General features: G+C 43.0%; 1 protein-coding gene across 2 annotated transcripts in view; it reads right to left on the bottom strand.

Annotated features, from left to right (window-relative positions):
* LOC148537611 (E-selectin-like) overlaps window positions 1-19955 on the bottom strand; it is a 228256-nt gene that overhangs the window by 125708 nt on the left and 82593 nt on the right. For both annotated transcript variants that reach the window (XM_088460535.1, XM_088460536.1), the window contains 2 exons: window positions 17033-17218; window positions 57-242 (listed from right to left, as the gene is read on the bottom strand). In XM_088460535.1, coding sequence (XP_088316661.1) covers window positions 57-242; window positions 17033-17218 — 372 coding nt within the window. The remainder of the gene's footprint in view (window positions 1-56; window positions 243-17032; window positions 17219-19955) is intronic.

The following is a 19955-nucleotide window of genomic DNA, read 5'->3' as shown; positions in this document are numbered from 1 at the left end:
CACAACTGCATGTGGTAAAGAATACAAAAGCTTTACTACCCTTACAGTTTATTTACCTAAACATGCTGGTGCATATCCCGACCATTCTCCTGAGGTTTGGCACAATAGTGATTTTGATCCTTTTAATTCAAAGCCCTCTTCACAGCTGAAGCTGCACACAGAGTTGTACTGGGATTTTCCAAATGCATCAGAACAATTGATTTGTCCATGCTCTGGTCTCTGTAGTGTCATGCATGATACAGCTAAAATCAAAGAGAAGAAATTGTAGTTTGAACACATATTGGAGATATGATCTATCCGGAGACTTGCTGTATACAAGGGCATTATGATCAGTGATGTCACTAAGGAAGTGTGGAGGGTGTGGGCCACAGGGGGGTGGATACTTTGGAATTATAGAACATAGCCATGCCATCTCCAGAATACTATGGGCCTCATTTAGATTTGGGAATACATACATTTGTGTGGCATAAATATATAAATTGTACATAGCGTTGTAATGGGATTTTCCATATGCATCAGAACAATTAATTTGTCCGTGCTCTGGTCTCTGTTAGAAATGAGAACCGGACCCGCCCGCACATCACAATCTGGACCCGGATCTGAGTCCGGCTCTGGTTTCCTGCCTGGCTCGGATTCCAAAACGAGGCAAAACGTCATCTTCCCGCTGTTGGATTCTTGTGGGTTTTAGAATCTTTAAAGGTCTCTGGTCATCGGCGCCATTTTCACTCCGACTGTGGAGAGTGTACTGAAAAGACATGTGTCTCCTCCATCAAGGGCTGCTGTGCTCTCCAGGGGTGCTCTGTCCATCCATCAAAGAGGCTGATGTGTCCTCCAAGGGTGCTCTGTTGGTCTAGGGCTACCTGTGTCCATCCATCAAACGGGCTGCTCTGTACTCTAGGGGTGCTATGTCGGTCTAGGGGTGCTCTGTCCATCCAAGGGTGCCCAATGTAAAAAAAAAATAAAAGATGTAAAAATAATATTAAAAATGTAATTTTTTTTGTGCTGTACCGCAGTGTACTATATATGGTTTTTTTTTTACTGTGACGCTGCCAATCAGACCGCAGTGTAATATTAATTTCATACACGTATTGTGACACTGTAATTAGTAGTGCAGTGTAATATTAATACACATATTATGACACTATAAGTGGAACTACTGTGTAATATTTCTAAAGAATATTGTGACACAGTAAGTGGAACTGCAGTGCATTATTCATAAAAAATAATGTGAGATTGTAAGTGGTAGCACAGTGTATTATTCATAAACAATATTGTGACACTGTAAGTGGAACCGCAGTGTATTATTCAGAAAAAATTGTGACACTGTAGGTCATTGATACTGCAGTGTAATATTTAAAATTGGTACAAATTGATGTGTATGCTGCACCCCACTTCATTCATGTTTGTTGATATGGAGAACGAACAGTTGAGAGGAGAGCAGGAACCACATACTAGGGCTGGAGCTGCTGTCAGTGCCACCAGTCATGACGATACTAGTCCATCTACATAATCTACTAAAACCGATGCCCAAGGGCATACAGGGCTTACAACAGGGCATCTAAAATCAAAGAAGCAATGTTGTACATTGGTAAAGAAAAGAACATCATAGGGAAAGGTAGCTGCAGAAAGTCACAAAATTGGCAATATGCCTTTCACCACACAAAGTGGCAAGAAAAGACTAACTGGTGGTTCTGCCTCTTATGATGATGTAAGCCCTTCTCCCTATAGATGTTTCAAAAACATGAAAATTGTTAAGGCACAGGAACCAACTGTGAGCTTAGAAATGTTACAAATCCCTGAGGAGAGTCTAAGAGTGTTGGTGGGTGCCAGGTGTGAGCCAGACATTTCCAATACTGTACACAGAGGAGCCTCCTTCTACCACTTGTTCATCCTCTACTCATCTGGGATCCATCAAAAGTGTTTGCAAAATTCAGAAACTTTGGCCAAATAGGTAACAAGCAGTCCAGCATCAGCTAGCTCCCTTCACTCTGCTATATCCAGGCTCCTGCCATCTCTACCACCAATGCCTTCATCATCAATAAACCCAATCATGATTGGAAGTAGTCATGCATCCAATTTGATAAGGCTAACTCAGTCCTCCCCTATCCTGAATTCCTCAGAAGAATCCTTGAGCGCTATGCCTGCTGCTGCTGGGAGTGGATCTTCATCCCAGAAGGGGACCAGACAGACTACTAGTAGTAGTTGAAAAAACAATTGACTGTTAAACAATCCTTTGCAAAAGGAGCAAGTATGACAGCTGTCACCCAGTTGCACAATGGATCTCTGATGCCATAACATCTATGCTGGTATTAGATGTGCATCCAAAATCCACCATTAGTGTAGTGGGTTTTAGACAGTTAATAGAGGTCCTGTATTCCCACTATCAAATCCCATATATAGATTCCACTTCACTAGAAAATCAATTCCCAGCCTGTACAGGGATATTAAAAAAACTTAATTAGTGTCCTCAAAAATGCTGTTGTGCCCACTCTCCACTTAACCACAGATATGTGGACAAGTGGAACAGGGCAAACGCAAGATTACATGCCTGTAACAGTGAACTGGGTGGGAGCATTGCCTTCAGCGGCACCAACAGCAGCAGCAGGGGCATTTCTAGAGAGGACGGGGCCCGTGTGCAGTCTCCGACATGGGCCCCCTACTCTCCCCACGGCGGCCAGCAGCGCACTGAGATGTGCGCAGCCAGCGCCAGAGTTATAGACTCTGGGCACTAGAGTGTGACCAGAGTCTATCTATAGTGTCTGCACAGGTCACTGGGAAAATGGCCGCGATGGCCATTTTCCCTGTATTGCGCATGCGCAAATGATGGGAAAATGGCTGCCGCGGCCATTTTCCAGTCGTTTTACAGTGCCAGACCCGTGCGCCGATGTGGGACTCCGGAGAGGTAAGTATTATTATGGGTGCAGGGTGTGCGGTGTGTCCGTTTGACTACTGGCAGGAAAACAAGGCAATTTGGAGGCTCTTGCACAAACTGGCTGTTTTAATTGAGCTGCCCACCCTCCAGTGTGTACTCAGAAAGAGTTTTCAGCACAGCCGGAAACCTTGGCAGCGATCGGCGTAGGAAGCTACTTCCTCAAAATGTGTGAAAAGATGATGTTCATCAAAATGAACTACAAATTCCACAAGGAAGACCTTTACCGCTAATTACATCCAGAAATTACAGAGGCACCTGAGGCTGTAATTGTGGATTCCAGAGCAGACAAATTAATATTGTGTGGAGATGATATATACACTGCTCAGGGTGAGGAATCAGATGATGATGGTGACAACATCTTGCCTCTGTAAACAATGGCGGGTTGGGCCGGGGGGCAGGTTGCCATGTGCCCCCCGGGCCGCAGCGTCATGCGGGCCGCGAGCAGTCTGTGTCACTGTGACACAGACTGCACAGCGTGTGTACGTCCGGTCACCGCTACACAAGTGACACACACACAGCCGCCGGCATCGGCAGCTGTGTGTTTCTTTTGATCAGCAGCCAATGAGAGTCTGTCAGACTCTCATTAGCTGCTGCTGCGCCCACTGCAGGAGCCGCTCCATCTTCCAGCTCCTGCAGTGGGCAATGGGAGAGGCATCATAACGTCATATGACGTCTCTCCCATAATGCAGAGCGGCCCAGCCCGGGAAGGACAGACGGAGGAGCGGATGGCGACAGCGGGAGCGGGGATTCAGGTAAGTTTTTTTTTTTTTTTACTACGTGTGTCTACTGGGGGGGGCTGGCACTACAAAGGGGAGACCACTACTGGGGGCACCACAAGGGGGGGACTACTACTAATGTGGGCAATACAAGGGGGGACTACTACTACTGGGCGCACTACAAGGGGGGGACTACTGGGGGCACTACAAAGGGGGAACCACTACTGGGGGTACTACAAGAGGGAGGGACTACTACTGGGGGCACTACAAAGGGGGAACCACTACTGGGGGCACTACAAGAGGGAGACCACTACTGGGGGTACTACAAGGGGGAGATCACTACTGGGGCCACTACAGGGGGGGCACTACAAGGGTGGACCACTACTGGGGATTATAACTGGGGGCACATCAAGGGGGGGACTACTACTACAAGGGGGGACTACTACTGGGGCACTACAAGGGGGGACTACTACTACTATGGGCACTACAAGGGGAGGGGACAACTACTAGGGGCACTGCATAGGGGGAGGGGACTACTACTAGGGGCACTACATAGGGGGGAGGGGACTACCACTGGGGGCACTGCATCAAGGGACCACTGCTGGGGGCTCTATAAAAAGGGCAATACTGGGGGTACTGCATAGGGGGGAGACTACAACTGGGGCCACTATTTAAGGGGCACTGCATAAGGGTTACCACTATTGGGGGCACTGCATGGGGTGTGGACTGCTACTGGGGGCACTATATAAGGAGCACTGCTAAGGGGGTACCACTACTGGAGGCACTATATAAGGGGCTTACTACTGGGGGCACAAGGGGCACTGCACAGGGGGGACCACTACTGGGGGCACTGTATAAGGGGCACTGCATAGGAGGGATCACTACTGGGGGTACTACTGGGGGGGTGCATAAGGGGGTCCTCTCCTGGGGCACAGGGGGGCACTGCATATGGGCACCACGACGGGGCTGTCCCTAATCTATATTTTTACTTTACATTAATCCCTTATGGACCCGCCTCCTCCCTGGAACACTTGAGTGGGGGGGGCGACATAGCACGCACGTTCTTTGGGCACCCTGGCTACACGCTACCCCTCTGCCAGGGCCGCCTGCATGCATTTGCCCCCCAGGCTAAAAGTTGCCAGCCAGCCCCTGTCTGTAAAGACAGTTTGTGTATGGAGAGATCATTGCCAGCAATTTCAGCTGCCCGTTGGTAGCTTTTTTTGTGGGGGGCCCAAACAAACCAATTGCTTCAGCCACAATTGGCAGTCCCTGTTGCTGAAGTGATTGGTTTGTTAAACTGTGCATGTCCTGTTTAATATATACAACATAAGGGTGGGGGGAATGGGCCCAAGAACAATTCCATTTTGCAACTCTTGTATTTGCAATATGTGCTATTTAGGGCATTGTTGCCTATCATTGTTAATATCATAGTTTATTAAACTGCCATATTGTCTGCTACTGCAGTGCCATTCTCTTTCCTAGATGTGCCATGTTGGTAATTGAAATGCCACAGCCGCTGAAATCTTATACATGCAGTTGCTGAATGCCAAAAATGTCCAGAAATTTTTATGGCCACAACAGTATCCCCTGTATGCCTCTTTCATTTTTAAAAATAATTCTGAACCACCAAGTTGATTGGGTGTGCAAAACATGGTATAACGTGCAAATACATTTAATACGAAAATTAGTTGTGTGTATTGGTCACATACATACATATTTTCATGTTACGTACAGGGGGCCTGATTCAGAGCCGCTCATAAGCGGCCGCTCGTTCGCTCCGAGCAATGTTCGCACATCTGCACATGCATATGGGTCGTAATGCGCATGCGCCAATGAGTCATTGTGGTCGGAAATCGTGCGCTCGCCAAACAGCGAGGGCCTGCTAATTTGAGTGACAAAATGAGGCGTTTGTGGGTGGTAACAGTGGAAGATGCTTGAAAACGGGGAGTGGAGAGCCGAATGCAGGAGTGCCAAATGGTCAAAACGGGCGTTTAATGGGAGTGCATAATTAGTAAGGGAGTGTCATTGACCACGTCACTTGGTTGTCTTTTAGCCTGAACTGCTCGCAGTGATTGCGGGAAGTAACACCTACCACAAGCACTGTGAGCAGTTCAGACGCCTTTTGATGTACTCGATTAATCTAATAAATAGTGGAGATGACGTATGATGCGAACGGCCAGGGGGCGTCTTTACAAAATAGCGAACGCATGTTTCGTTCGCTCGCTCAGACATAGAGGCGTCAACAGACCGCAAAGAACAAGCGCTCAATTTAATTAGCCGGCCCCTTTTTCTGAACGACCATTCGCAAATAGCATCCGGCTCTGAATCAGGCCCAGTGTGTAAAGCAGGCTGAGGTAACCTGAGGCACACCACCTGTTCAGTTCTAGTTCAGCCGGAGAGCTACAGGCTGCTTTCCTCTGATGTAAACAGCAAGTCTTGGTCCCATTATCCCTACCAACCTCCCTGAGCACAAACTAAACATCTGTTTACAGTTTGTACTAGCAGCACCTCCACAAGCAAGGCCACCACATTTCCATAAGAAGTATTAAAAAAACCTCCAGATCAAAGATGTCTTTTAGGAACTGAAGAACTTGATCCTACATTGATTCTCATTCATACATTTTCTTAAGAATCAAAACATTAAATTAAATTAATTTAAAAATAATCAATCCTTCCGTCCTTTCCCTATCTTCAGTCCATAAAAATATTCCAACTCCCTCGGGCCTCTGACCTAGTTCTTGATTAATGAAAACATTCTTGGTTTTTAAACTTCCTAGGGTCATTTAGCTTATTAAACTGCCATCCTATGTACCAGATAGTTTGTCTATGTTTCAGCGCACATGTTTTGAATTTCTTTAAAAGTCATATACTTTATTAGATATACATTAAAAAATTAAATTGTTCCTAATCCCAAGAGGGAATAATGTTCAGCGAAATAATGGTTTAAAAATAAAGAGACAGATTTTGTGTATAGAAACAGAAATGTGCAATAAAATTGATTTTCTTCCGCTGTGTGTCCTCTTTAATTATTCCGTATTATTATAATAAAGGATGTGTTTAATACAAGGAGATAGATCTATTGCAATCTCTCAACAATATGTTGGGCAGCACAGATGGTGTAATGGTTAGCGTGTAATGTGTAATCACTGCCTCACAGCACTGAGGTCATGGGTTCGATACCCACTACGGCCCTAACTGTGCGGAGTTTGTATATTCTCCCTGTGCATGCGTGGGTTTCCTCCGGGAGCTCCGGTTTCCTCCCACACTCCAAAAATATACTGGTAGGTTAATTGGCTCCCCACAAAAAATTGACCATAGTGTGTATGTGTGTGAGTATGTGGTAGGGAATATAGAGTGTAAGCTCCACTGGGGCAGGGACAGATGTGTTTGGTAAAATATTCTCTGTAAAGCGCTGCGGAATATGTGTGCGCTATATAAATAACTGGAAATAAATAAATAAATATGTAAATGACAGTCAAATAATCCAATATAGCAATGTTTGTCACTGCATAAATTGATGTTGTCAATGTCATAAATTTATTAGTTCGCTGGGTAATCAAGGATTATTCCAGATCTTGTGCACAATACATACAATATGTTATTATGTTATTGTTGATCAGTTATCATAAAAATGGTCTGGTTATTATCAAGGATTTATATCCCATCCTGATTCCCTAGCGAGTTCTTGCGTGACTGTTGCTGCTTGAGAGGGTTATTGTATCACTAAACCTCTACATATATTGAGTAGCAGTATGGTTGTAATTAGTTAGGTCTATTGGTAACAATGTTGCTGTTCTTATCAGCTATTAGGTAACATAAATTCAAGCCACCAATCTTTTGTGCCCAATGCGCGGAGTTGTTAATCTCCACTACCCGCTCTTTCCATATGCAGCATACAATTTAAACACATACAAATAAATATTAGAATTACAGGGACACACAGCGAACGTGCCGACGCGCGTTTTGCTGTGATGTGCTTTCTCAAGGCAAGCCGATTGCCACTACAGCCCTAGAATTTATTCATCCAGGAAGACCAATCACGCTCCATTTAGAAGTCACGTGTTCAGTGCGGCCAACCCAGCGTCTCCTTTCATCTCCCTTAGAGGCTCTCTATTTGAGCCAATGATTGTTAATCTTAGATATGGAGGATAGAAGGTGTGTTCCTTTTAACCAATCATACCACTATCTATTCTAATCATATACTTCCATTAATATGAATGGAACTAACGTTGAATAACGTATTGAACTAGTCATAAATACTACTCCATTATGTGGGTTTAACCACTGCAACATCGCTTTACCCCTGTTATTGTATACAACATCCACTTATCTGTAAATGGCTTTTAATCTAATTATATTACCTCGTGATCTATATTGAAATTCATGATATAAACATTATGATCTATGTCAATATTCACGATCTGACGTCAGTGATTTGTTAATTGATGAACATATATATTTATAGTGGCTATGTAAAAGTTAATTGGTTAATAAATCAAAAAAACACAGTGATAATTATCAATATTTATACTCATATATACATATGCTGCTCATATATAATAAAAATAGAAAAAAATATATATTATGTATCTATTCCTATATATCATGTGATATGGACATTATGATCTATGTTCAATATTCACAACGTGAACATCAATAAATTATCAGTTGGTGAACAGATATTGCTCTAAGTATGTACATTTATAGTGACTACGTAAAGGTTATTATGTCTTCCAAAATCAATTTTATATTGACAAATTCCAAAAACCATAATAATAATTAGTTAAGTGAATAAAATAAATATGTAAATTAAACATATGTGTATAGATGAATAATTGTGCTGATCTTATGTGATAAAGAGTGTGAAAAAATCTATAAATTAATTCATATGCTATCACATATGAATAAACGTATCGTGATTAGTTATAATAAGTTATATAATATTTCTACTTATACAGAAAATACTTTGTGAATACAAATAAACTTTATGTGTAGTGAGAAAATTTTTTTAAAAAGGGAACTACGTGAAAATCGTGAATAATGAAAAAGTGAATATAGGTGTATAGTGAATGTTTTTGAATCATTATTATGTATATAACTTCTAACTTTATGATAGTCCTATCTATTTGAATCCATTATATCTCCCATATATTGTGTTAGTTATTTCTCAGAGCTCCAAAATATCTGATTAATCAAAGCTATAACGAAGATCATATAATAAGAGACCATGTTGTTATATAGATAGATGTTTATCAATATGCTCTTCTCTTTGTATTTTGTTCTTCAGGACTTGAGGAGCAAACCTCCTCCTCCCGGAAAAGACTATCCACCAGGACCGTCCGGTAAGTATAGTATGTTGATGGAATCATTTAATCCACATTGTACTAGTATTCAAAATTTCAAATTAAAAGTATGATAAAGATCCTATAATAGGTATCCCATATTCATATTAATCTATATGAATAGAGGTTTCCTTATTATGTTTCATTCTTTTTTCTTTTCAGGATTCCAGGGGTGAGGACATTCATCAGGACCATCCGGTAAGTATATTATATTATAATATTATACTTTTAATTTGAAATTTTGAATACTAGTACAATGTGGATTAAATGATTCCATCAACATACTATACTTACCGGACGGTCCTGGTGGATAGTCTTTTCCAGGAGGAGGAGGTTTGCTCCTCAAGTCCTGAAGAACAAAATACAAAGAGAAGAACATATTGATAAACATCTAACTATATAACAACATGGTCTCTTATTATATGATCTTCGTTATAGTTTTGATTAATCAGATATTTTGGAGCTCTGAGAAATAACTAACACAATATATGGGAGATATAATGGATTCAAATAGATAGGACTATCATAAAGTTAGATGTTATATACATAATAATGATTCAAAAATATTCACTATACACATATTCACTTTTTCATTATTCACGATTTTCACGTAGTTCCCTTTTTAAACATTTTTTCTCACTACACATAAAGTTTATTTGTATTCACAAAGTATTTTCTGTATAAGTAGAAATATTATATAACTTATTATAACTAATCACGATACGTTTATTCATATGTGATAGCATATGAATTAATTTATAGATTTTTTCACACTCTTTATCACATAAGATCAGCACAATTATTCATCTATACACATATGTTTAATTTACATATTTATTTTATTCACTTAACTAATTATTATTATGGTTTTTGGAATTTGTCAACATAAAATTGATTTTGGAAGACATAATAACCTTTACGTAGTCACTATAAATGTACATACTTAGAGCAATATCTGTTCACCAACTGATAATTTATTGATGTTCACGTTGTGAATATTGAACATAGATCATAATGTCCATATCACATGATATATAGGAATAGATACATAATATATATTTTTTTCTATTTTTATTATATATGAGCAGCATATGTATATATGAGTATAAATATTGATAATTATCACTGTGTTTTTTTGATTTATTAACCAATTAACTTTTACATAGCCACTATAAATATATATGTTCATCAATTAACAAATCACTAACGTCAGATCGTGAATATTGACATAGATCATAATGTTTATATCATGAATTTCAATATAGATCACAAGGTAATATAATTAGATTAAAAGCCATTTACAGATAAGTGGATGTTGTATACAATAACAGGGGTAAAGCGATGTTGCAGTGGTTAAACCCACATAATGGAGTAGTATTTATGACTAGTTCAATACGTTATTCAACGTTAGTTCCATTCATATCAATGGAAGTATATGATTAGAATAGATAGTGCTATGAATGGTTAAAAGGAACACACCTTCTATCCTTCATATCTAAGATTAACAATCATTGGCTCAAATAGAGAGCCTCTAAGGGAGATGAAAGGAGACGCTGGGTTGGCCGCACTGAACACGTGACTTCTAAATGGAGCGTGATTTGTCTTCCTGGATGAATAAATTCTAGGGCTGTAGTGGCAATCGGCTTGCCTTGAGAAAGCACATCACAGCGAAACACGCATCGGCACATTCGCTGTGTGTCCCTGTAATTCTAATATTTATTTGTATGTGTTTAAATTGTATGCTGCATATGGAAAGAGCGGGTAGTGGAGATTAACAACTCCGCGCATTGGGCACAAAAGATTGGTGGCTTGAATTTATGTTACCTAATAGCTGATAAGAACAGCAACATTGTTACCAATAGACCTAACTAATTACAACCATACCGCTACTCAATATATGTAGAGGTTTAGTGATACAATAACCCTCTCAAGCAGCAACAGTCACGCAAGAACTCGCTAGGGAATCAGGATGGGATATAAATCCTTGATAATAACCAAACCATTTTTATGATAACTGATCAACAATAACATAATAACATATTGTATGTATTGTGCACAAGATCTGGAATAATCCTTGATTACCCAGCGAACTAATAAATTTATAACATTGACAACATCAATTTATGCAGTGACAAACCATTGCTATATTGGATTATTTGACTGTCATTTACATATTGTTGAGAGATTGCAATAGATCTATCTCCTTGTATTAAACACATCCTTTATTATAATAATACGGAATGATTAAAGAGGACACACAGCGGAAGAAAATCAATTTTATTGCACATTTCTGATTCTATACACAAAATCTGTCTCTTTATTGTTAAACCATTATTTCGCTGAACATTATTCCCTCTTGGGATTAGGAACAATTTCATTTTTTAATGTATATCTAATAAAGTATATGACTTTTAAAGAAATTCAAAACATGTGCGCCGAAACATAGACAAACTATCTCTTTTCTGTTTTGTATAACAAGGTACTTTGTACCATTTGTCTTTTGGCAGCACCCCCTACAATCAATATATATCATTTCCTAAGTATTAAATATGGGGTCATATTACGCAATCAAGAGATGTGTGCGGGTATAAACTTCCCATTAGTAACCTCTATCCTATGTACCATTGCAGTGCCATGTTGGAAGCTGTACTGCTACATGTTTGTGACGCTCACTGCTGTTCCTTAGCTTTGTCAGCCAGCTAGCCGGATGCAACCTTTTGACCTAAACTGGATTAAATCAATATCGAGAGCTGTGAGGTGGTAACAATTGACTGGGAATTGATGGAAATAAATGTTGTTGAGGTTAATAATAGTGCAGAAAGAAAAACAGGCCCAAATTATGTGATTTTTAGCTGTTTTTATGAATTTTTTGGAAAAAATACAGATCCAAAAACTAAAACATGTAAGGGTGGTTTTGGCAAAGCCAAATCCAGATCCAAAACACGAAGGAGGTACACTACAGATCCAAAATCAAAACACTGGGGTCGGCGCATATCCCTAGTCTCTGTAGAATTATGCAGCTGCAATCAAAGAGAGGAAATTGTAGTATGAACACAATATGAAGAAAAAATATATCAATCATAGTTTACTATAAGCTCTAAGTAAATGGGTAAACATCAAAAACAATCTTCTTGGTATCCAAAGGCAAATTGTGCTTCAATTACCACACTAAATTTCTAATACAGTGCTCCCTCTTTATTACACTAGCTTAACTAATGTTTTTGCTAGGGGGCATTATAAATCGGATGACATATAATGGAGTTAACACTTTTTCATATATGATAGGGCAAAGAATATACCTAGTGGAAATTAAAAGTGGTGTGATAAAGGGGCTTATTATAAAGAGGGTATATCATATTTGCAATGTATTTCATAGTTACATTTGTACAGTAAGTTTGGTAAATGACACAGCACCATCAGGTTGCATCTTTCATAAATTTTAATTGCGTTGTTACAAAAGAAGGCAAAACAAAACTCTTTCCTGTTCCAGAGAAGCACAGTCTGGTAATGTCCCGATCACCCCCATAATGTCCTCTAGAAATTGGAATATTTCTTGTAGTAAAGTTATCCAATCCAATTTTAAATTCTGGGTGGGGGCCACAGCGGCGTGGATACTGTGGAATTATAGATCATAGCCATGCCATCCAGTGGCGTAACTTCATCCCAGGTGCCCAGAGGCAAGATAAATTTTGGTGGCCCCCCCAAATTTAAATTTACCCCCCCAAGCCCCAGCTTCTGCCGCCTGCCTATGCAGTCCCTTTTATACATTGCCCCCAGTAGTGATCCACCTATGCAGTGCCCTCAGTAGAAATCCCCCTATGCAGTGAACGCCTATGTAGTACCCCCCAGTAATGGTCCCCCTGTGCAGTGCCTCCAGTAGTGTTTCCCCTATGCAGTGCCCCCAGTAGTAAGGACTCTGTAGTGCCCCCAATAGTAAGGCCCCTGTAGTGCCCTCAGTAGTAATGCCGCTGTAGTGCCCCCATATGATGCCCCCAGTAGTAGGGCCCCTGTAATGCCCCCTGTAGTGCCCCCATATGATGCCACAAGTAGTAAGGCCCCTTGTAGTGCCCCCAGTAGTAAGCCCCTTGTAGTGCCCCCAGTAGTAAGCCCCCAGTATTAAGCCCCCTGTAATGCCCCCAGTAGTAAGCCCCCAGTATTAAGTCCTGTAATAGTAAGCCTGCAGTAGTAAGCCCCATGTAATGCCCCCTGTAGTGCCCCCAGTAGTAAGCCCCCTGTAGTGCCCCCAGTAGTAAGTCCCCTGTAATGCCCCCAGTATTAAGCCCCCTGTAATGCCCCCAGTATTAAGTCCCCTGTAATGCCCCCAGAATTGTGCCCCTTGTAGTGCCCCCAGTATTGTGCCCCCTGTAGTGCTCCCATAGTGCACTGCGGGACCCGGAGCTCAGTAGTGAGCTCCAGCTGCCGCTGGCGCCGGGAAGGAGCAGGTGCCCGCTAGTAACACACGCTGCGGGCGCCCGGCAAATGGAGGGTGCAGCTCCTCCTCAGCAGTGGCCAGGCCCGGATGACAATGGAGCTAGGTGCCCCCTTCAGGGCTGGCACCCGGTGGCAAATGACTCCATTGTCTCCGGGAGTTCCGCCACTGATACCATCTCTAAAGAAATGGGTTTCCATTTTTCCACTATTCTATGGGCCTTATTTAGATTTGGGAATACATAGATTTTTGTGGCATAAATATATACATTCCCACACCAGAATAAATCCATGTCTAGATTTGTGCTTACTTTATATTTGTGGAGCCTAATTCCTGAAGAGGGGTGATATAGGAGGGAAAGCATTAGTTGAAAACAGTAAGGGCATCTCCCCTGGTGATGAGACTTATTAATTGCATCATATATTATTGTGATGATAATAAAGGGCTTTTCATGCAAATGTATCAAATTGAATTAAAATGCGAAAAGTGTATATTCTTGTGATAAGTAGAAAAGTAAAAAAATGGCCTCAGTACAACACTACGGGGTCTATTTACTAAGCTGTGTTGGGAGATAAAATGAACGGTGATAATGTACCAGCCAATCAACTCCTAACTGCCATGTCACAGGCTGTGTTTGAAAAATGGCAGTGAGGAGCTGATTGGCTGGTAATTTATCACCGCTCACTTTACCTGCTAACACAGCTTAGTAAATAGACCCGTAAGGGCCTGATTCAGATTTGGGAATAGAGTAAGATAGAACAAGTAACTGTGAACCTGGACAAACCATGTTGTAATGTAAGGGGAGCAAATACACACTATTGATAGAAGCACTGGAAAAGTTGTGGATGGCATATATGTGTGTTCCAGATTTCTCACATATGTCTTTTAAACCCCCAGGAAAAGTCTGTTCTGCTAGTGAGGGAACCTACTGTCTAGTTAGAGCCCAGACGGGCTCAGATTTTGTTTGTGTTTTATTTTATTTATGTACTTGGTACAATAAAGACTGGCTCCGACCAGCTTGCACGAGAACCCCAGAATTGTGTCCTGTTTCTCCGGCTGCGGTGTGTGTAAAGAGGGAGTCCATCTACCCAATGAGAGGGACCCCTATCCTGACTGTGTCACAACACATATGTTTGCATGCAGGGTAAATAGTACTGGCTGCTTTTGCATGTACCTTAGCTCACAGATGCTGAAGAGCTTTCTTATTACACTGCAATTTAGATTTCTGTTTGGACACACCGCTCCCAAATCTAAAGGCCCCCATACATGGTGCAATATGCACTTTGCGACGCGACTTGTGATCCGATGGACGACACATAGGGCGGTCCCCAGACACGGAGTGATCAGCTGGCCGAGTGCCCGATATGCTGGCACAACCCTCCCCCACCCACATAGCTCTGCATGGGATCATACATCGCATACCCAGATCAACTGAACATGCAGTACGATCTGGAAGAATGATGTACTATCCCACGGGAGTGCGCACTGGCCGATATCATACCCACACATGGCAAGATATAGCAGTGATATAGATCCAATCCATCGGCTCAGCTGCTATATCGCACCATGTATGGGGGCCTTAAATCTCTTTGCACATTTGAAATCTGCCCCACTTGCAGTGCAGCATGGTTTTACCAAGGTGCAGAGTTACTTGCACTTTCTTAAGGCTCATACACACTATACGATAAATTGAACGATATCGACTACAACAATATCGTTATCGTTCATAGTGTTCACTATTGTCCTGTGTGTATGCACAATATCGTTAACGATGAGCGCTCCCACGAATCGTTAACGATGTCTTTCATTGCCTGAACATACTGGCCAACCTGATGATATCTTCAGGTTGTGCATGTTCAGGGATGAGGGAGGGTGTCGGCACAGAACACTATTATTAATAATATCGTTCAGTGTGTATACTCTGTTAACGCCACTGAGCACGTCAATTCAGGGAAAACACTTAATGATATCGCTCATGGAGCATATCGTTAAGTGTGTATGCTGCTTTACTCTATTCCCAAATCTGAATCAGGGCCTAAATCATCTATAGTAACGGTGATTGAAATGTAATAATCAATAAAGTATTTTCTAAGCTATTTCTATCTAATTATGGACATGGGGCCTGATTCACAACTGTATGCTATTGCACAGTAGCTGCACCTTTGGCTACAGCTACTGCGCAATAATATGCTAATGCTTGTGTAAATAGACGCCTCCTGCCGGCTTCTGAGATCCGCTAATACGTTCGAAGACGCATCATCAGATCAGTCTGACTGAAAATCAGTCATCTGAATAATCAGGTTACTCAGGATGGTGAGTGGTTTCTCGTAGCTGAAGCCAGTGAAGCTATGTACAAGGACGCAACCTATCGCTTGGCCCCAAACGTCTGCAGCCTGACAATCAGGCTGCGGCGTCTGGTCACTCCGAGCAGAAGGAGATCTGCACATGCGCAGGACAGACCATGTGCATGCACAGATCTTCAAACATCAGAGCTGTACGCAAACCATCGGGTTTGTGCACAACTCTGGATAAGATTTATTGACAATAATAAACAAACTGTATGAAAATTGACTGACTTATGGGGCAAACTTTAGTTTCGTACAGTTATTTGGGAAAAATATTTGTAATTAATTTTATTTATGCACTTACAGTAGATATGGCAAATAATATATTAACAGTCTCACACACACACATTATTCTTTGTAGTATATTTGAATTTGAGTACGCGGTCCCATCATTTTTCATAGTTTTATTTTCTGGGTGGAGTGCACACCACTCTTATGAGGCACAAGTGCAATGCTGAAAGCAGATATCTGAATATGAGGTGCACAGGACCCATTCTGATTGACAGGCAGAGGCATTTAAGGGGCGGTACGGGGGCGACCGTATTTCCTGGAAGCAAGGGAATGTCTGTCTCGTTTTCCAGGAGTAGAAAGGCCAGGGTTGCTTCCATGGATGCAGTTTCCTGGCTGAGTCAGCTTGGGCTGTCCACCATCTCGACCAATGGTTATCCCAGCCTGCGACCTTGGTTGCAGTGCTGGGATCGTAAATGCCACAGGGGGTGTCATACACATCCTTCTGCATTTGCATGTTTGCAAGGACAGAATTGCAAAGCTGCTTGGGTGCAATTCTGTCCCGATCTGAATCACCCCCATGGTGCTCTCATGTGGCTCTCCCTTTTTTTCACATTTACTTTTTGTTCACTTTCTTGCAATCTCAATAATAAGAACACTTTCTGGCCGCTTTGGGTAGATTTCCTTTGCTGTATTAAGAGGTATACACAAACAAATGGTATTTGCTAAAATTTCTACATTTTCTGTAAAAAAACAAAGTATAATTTGTAAACTATTCTATTGATGTTGGAATGTGGAATGTGAACAGCCCAAACCATGCCAATACAGGCTCAGCACAGGGGTGAGAAAACTCTCAGCAACAAAGGGATTTGAACTGCTGTGAGTTTTATGTAAGTTCCACCAGATGAAGGGATATTTTAATTTCTTTAGAGAGAGCATCTCTTAAGAAATTGGCGAGGAAGCCCACTCACCAAAAAAAAATATTATGTTTAATATCTGAAAATGGTTACAGAGTAGTACACTGAGCACTATTTATATACCTAAACATGAAGGTGAAATTTCAGACCATTCTCCTGAGGTTTGGCACAATAGTGATTTTGATCCTTTCAATTCAAATCCCTCTTCACAGCTGAATCTGCAAATGGATTTATACTGGAATTTTCCATATGTATCAGTACAGTTGATATGTCCATATTCTGGTTTCTGTAGAGCCCTGCATGATACAGCTGCAATCAAAGAAAATAGATTATAGTAGGAAAACATACAAGTCCAAATTATGTATCATATGTACTATAACATTTACTAAATATTTCAAAAGTATAAAAATATATAAACTATAAACCCTGAACTAGAGAGAGCGAGAATATACATATGCTCAGTGCTGGAAGTGCGGTTATCTACAGCGGTATGACATACTGACACTTTTTTTAAAAAAAGCCCGCCCCCACCACCGCCGCTTCCAGGCACCAACACCGCACCAGGAAACCAACACCAACGGCATTCCTGGCTCTTAGATACTGCACACTGGGGATTCTCTCAAAACATAGCTGACACCAGTCACTAGCCACTACTTGAGAGCTCACCGCCAGCGGAACATATCTGGACTCTCTCGGACATGCCACAAGAGAGGTAAGCAGAGAGTGAGAAGTGCAGGGGGTGAGAGAGGGAGGCAGGCAATAAGAAGTGTTGGGGATTACAGAGTTAAAAAGGCAGTGGGAAGAGTGGGGGATGAAAGAGGGAAGCAGGCAGTGAGAAGCACAGGGTTTGAGAGAGGGAAGCAGGCAGAGAGATGTGTGGGGGATGAGAGATGGAAACAGGCAGAGAGATGTGTGGGGGATGAGAGAGGGAAACAGGCAGTGAGAAGTGTGGGGGATGAGAGAGGGAAGCAGGCAGTGAGAAGTGTGGGGGATGAGAGAGGGAAGCAGGCAGTGAGAAGCACAGGGGATGAGAGAGGGAAACAGGCAGTGAGAAGTGTGGGGGATGAGAGAGGGAAACAGGCAGTGAGACATGCAGGGGGTGATAGAGGGAAGCAGGCAGTGAGAAGCACAGGGGATGAGAGAGGGAAGCAGGCAGTGAGAAGCACAGGGGATGAGAGAGGGAAACAGGCAGTGAGATGTGTGGGGGGATGAGAGAGGGAAACAGGCAGTGAGAAGCACAGGGGATGAGAGAGGGAAACAGGCAGTGAGACATGTTGGGGATGAGAGAGCGAAGCAGGCAGTGAGAAGTGTGGGGGATGAGAGAGGGAAGCAGACAGTGGGACATGTGGGGGATGAGAGAGGAAAGTAGGCAGTGAGAAGTGTGGGGATGAGAGAGGGAAGCAGGCAGTAACAGGTGCCGGCGGATGAAAGGGGGAAGCAGACAGTGGCAGGTGCCAGGGGATGAAAGAGGGAAGCAGGCAGTGACAGGTTGCAGGGGATGAGAGAGAGAAACAGGCAGTGAGACCTGTGGGGGATGAGAGAGGGAAACAGGCAGTGAGGCATGCAGGGGGTGGGAGAGGGAAGCAGGCAGTGAGATGTGTTGGGGATGAGAGAGGGAAACAAGCAGTGAGATGTATAGGGGATGAGAGAGGGAAACAAGCAGTGAGATGTGTAGGGGATGAGAGAGGGAAGCAGGCAGTGAGACATGTGGGGGAAGAGAGAGGGAAACAGGCAGTGACATGTGCAGGGGGTGAGAGAGGGAAGCAGGCAGTGAGAAGTGTGGGGGATGAGAGAGGGAAGCAGACAGTGAGATGTGTGGAGAATGAGAGAGGGAAACAGGCAGTGAGAAGTGTGGGGAATGAAAGAGGAAAGCAGGCAGTGACATGTGCAGTGGGTGAGAGACGGAAGCAGGCAGTGAGAAGTGTGGGGAATTAGAGAGGGAAGCAGGCAGTGACAGTTGCTGGGGAATTAGAGAGGGAAGCAGGCAGTGAGAAGTGTGGGGAATTAGAGAGGGAAGCAGGCAGTGACAGTTGCTGGGGAATTAGAGAGGGAAGCAGGCAGTGACATGTGCAGGGGGTGAGAGAGGGAAGCAGGCAGTGAGAAGTGTGTAGGATGAGAGAGGGAAGCAGACAGTGAGATGTGTGGAGAATGAGAGAGGGAAACAGGCAGTGAGAAGTGTGGGGAATGAAAGAGGAAAGCAGGCAGTGACATGTGCAGTGGGTGAGAGAGGGAAGCAGGCAGTGAGAAGTGTGGGGAATTAGAGAGGGAAGCAGGCAGTGACAGTTGCTGGGGAATTAGAGAGGGAAGCAGGCAGTGAGATATGTTGGGGATGAGAGAGGGAAGCAGGCAGTGAGATGTGTTGGGGATGAGAGAGGGAAACAAGCAGTGAGATGTGTAGGGGATGAGAGAGGGAAGCAGGCAGTGAGATGTGTTGGGGATGAGAGAGGGAAACAAGCAGTGAGATGTGTAGGGGATGAGAGAGGGAAGCAGGCAGTGAGACATGTGGGGGAAGAGAGAGGGAAACAGGCAGTGACATGTGCAGGGGGTGAGAGAGGGAAGCAGGCAGTGAGAAGTGTGGGGGATGAGAGAGGGAAGCAGACAGTGAGATGTGTGGAGAATGAGAGAGGGAAACAGGCAGTGAGAAGTGTGGGGAATGAAAGAGGAAAGCAGGCAGTGACATGTGCAGTGGGTGAGAGAGGGAAACAGGCAGTGAGAAGTGTGGGGAATTAGAGAGGGAAGCAGGCAGTGACAGTTGCTGGGGAATTAGAGAGGGAAGCAGGCAGTGAGAAGTGTGGGGAATTAGAGAGGGAAGCAGGCAGTGAGAAGTGTGGGGAATTAGAGAGGGAAGCAGGCAGTGACAGTTGCTGGGGAATTAGAGAGGGAAGCAGGCAGTGACGTGCAGGGGGTGAGAGAGGGAAGCAGGCAGTGAGAAGTGTGTGGGATGAGAGAGGGAAGCAGACAGTGAGATGTGTGGAGAATGAGAGAGGGAAACAGGCAGTGAGAAGTGTGGGGAATGAAAGAGGAAAGCAGGCAGTGACATGTGCAG

The sequence above is a fragment of the Taudactylus pleione genome, unplaced genomic scaffold (assembly GCF_031769625.1).
Source record: "Taudactylus pleione unplaced genomic scaffold, aTauple2 ptg000048l, whole genome shotgun sequence".
In the NCBI taxonomy this organism is placed as follows: domain Eukaryota; kingdom Metazoa; phylum Chordata; class Amphibia; order Anura; family Myobatrachidae; genus Taudactylus; species Taudactylus pleione.
Note: the sequence above shows the minus strand (reverse complement) of the source record. Positions and strands in the feature narration are given on the sequence as shown.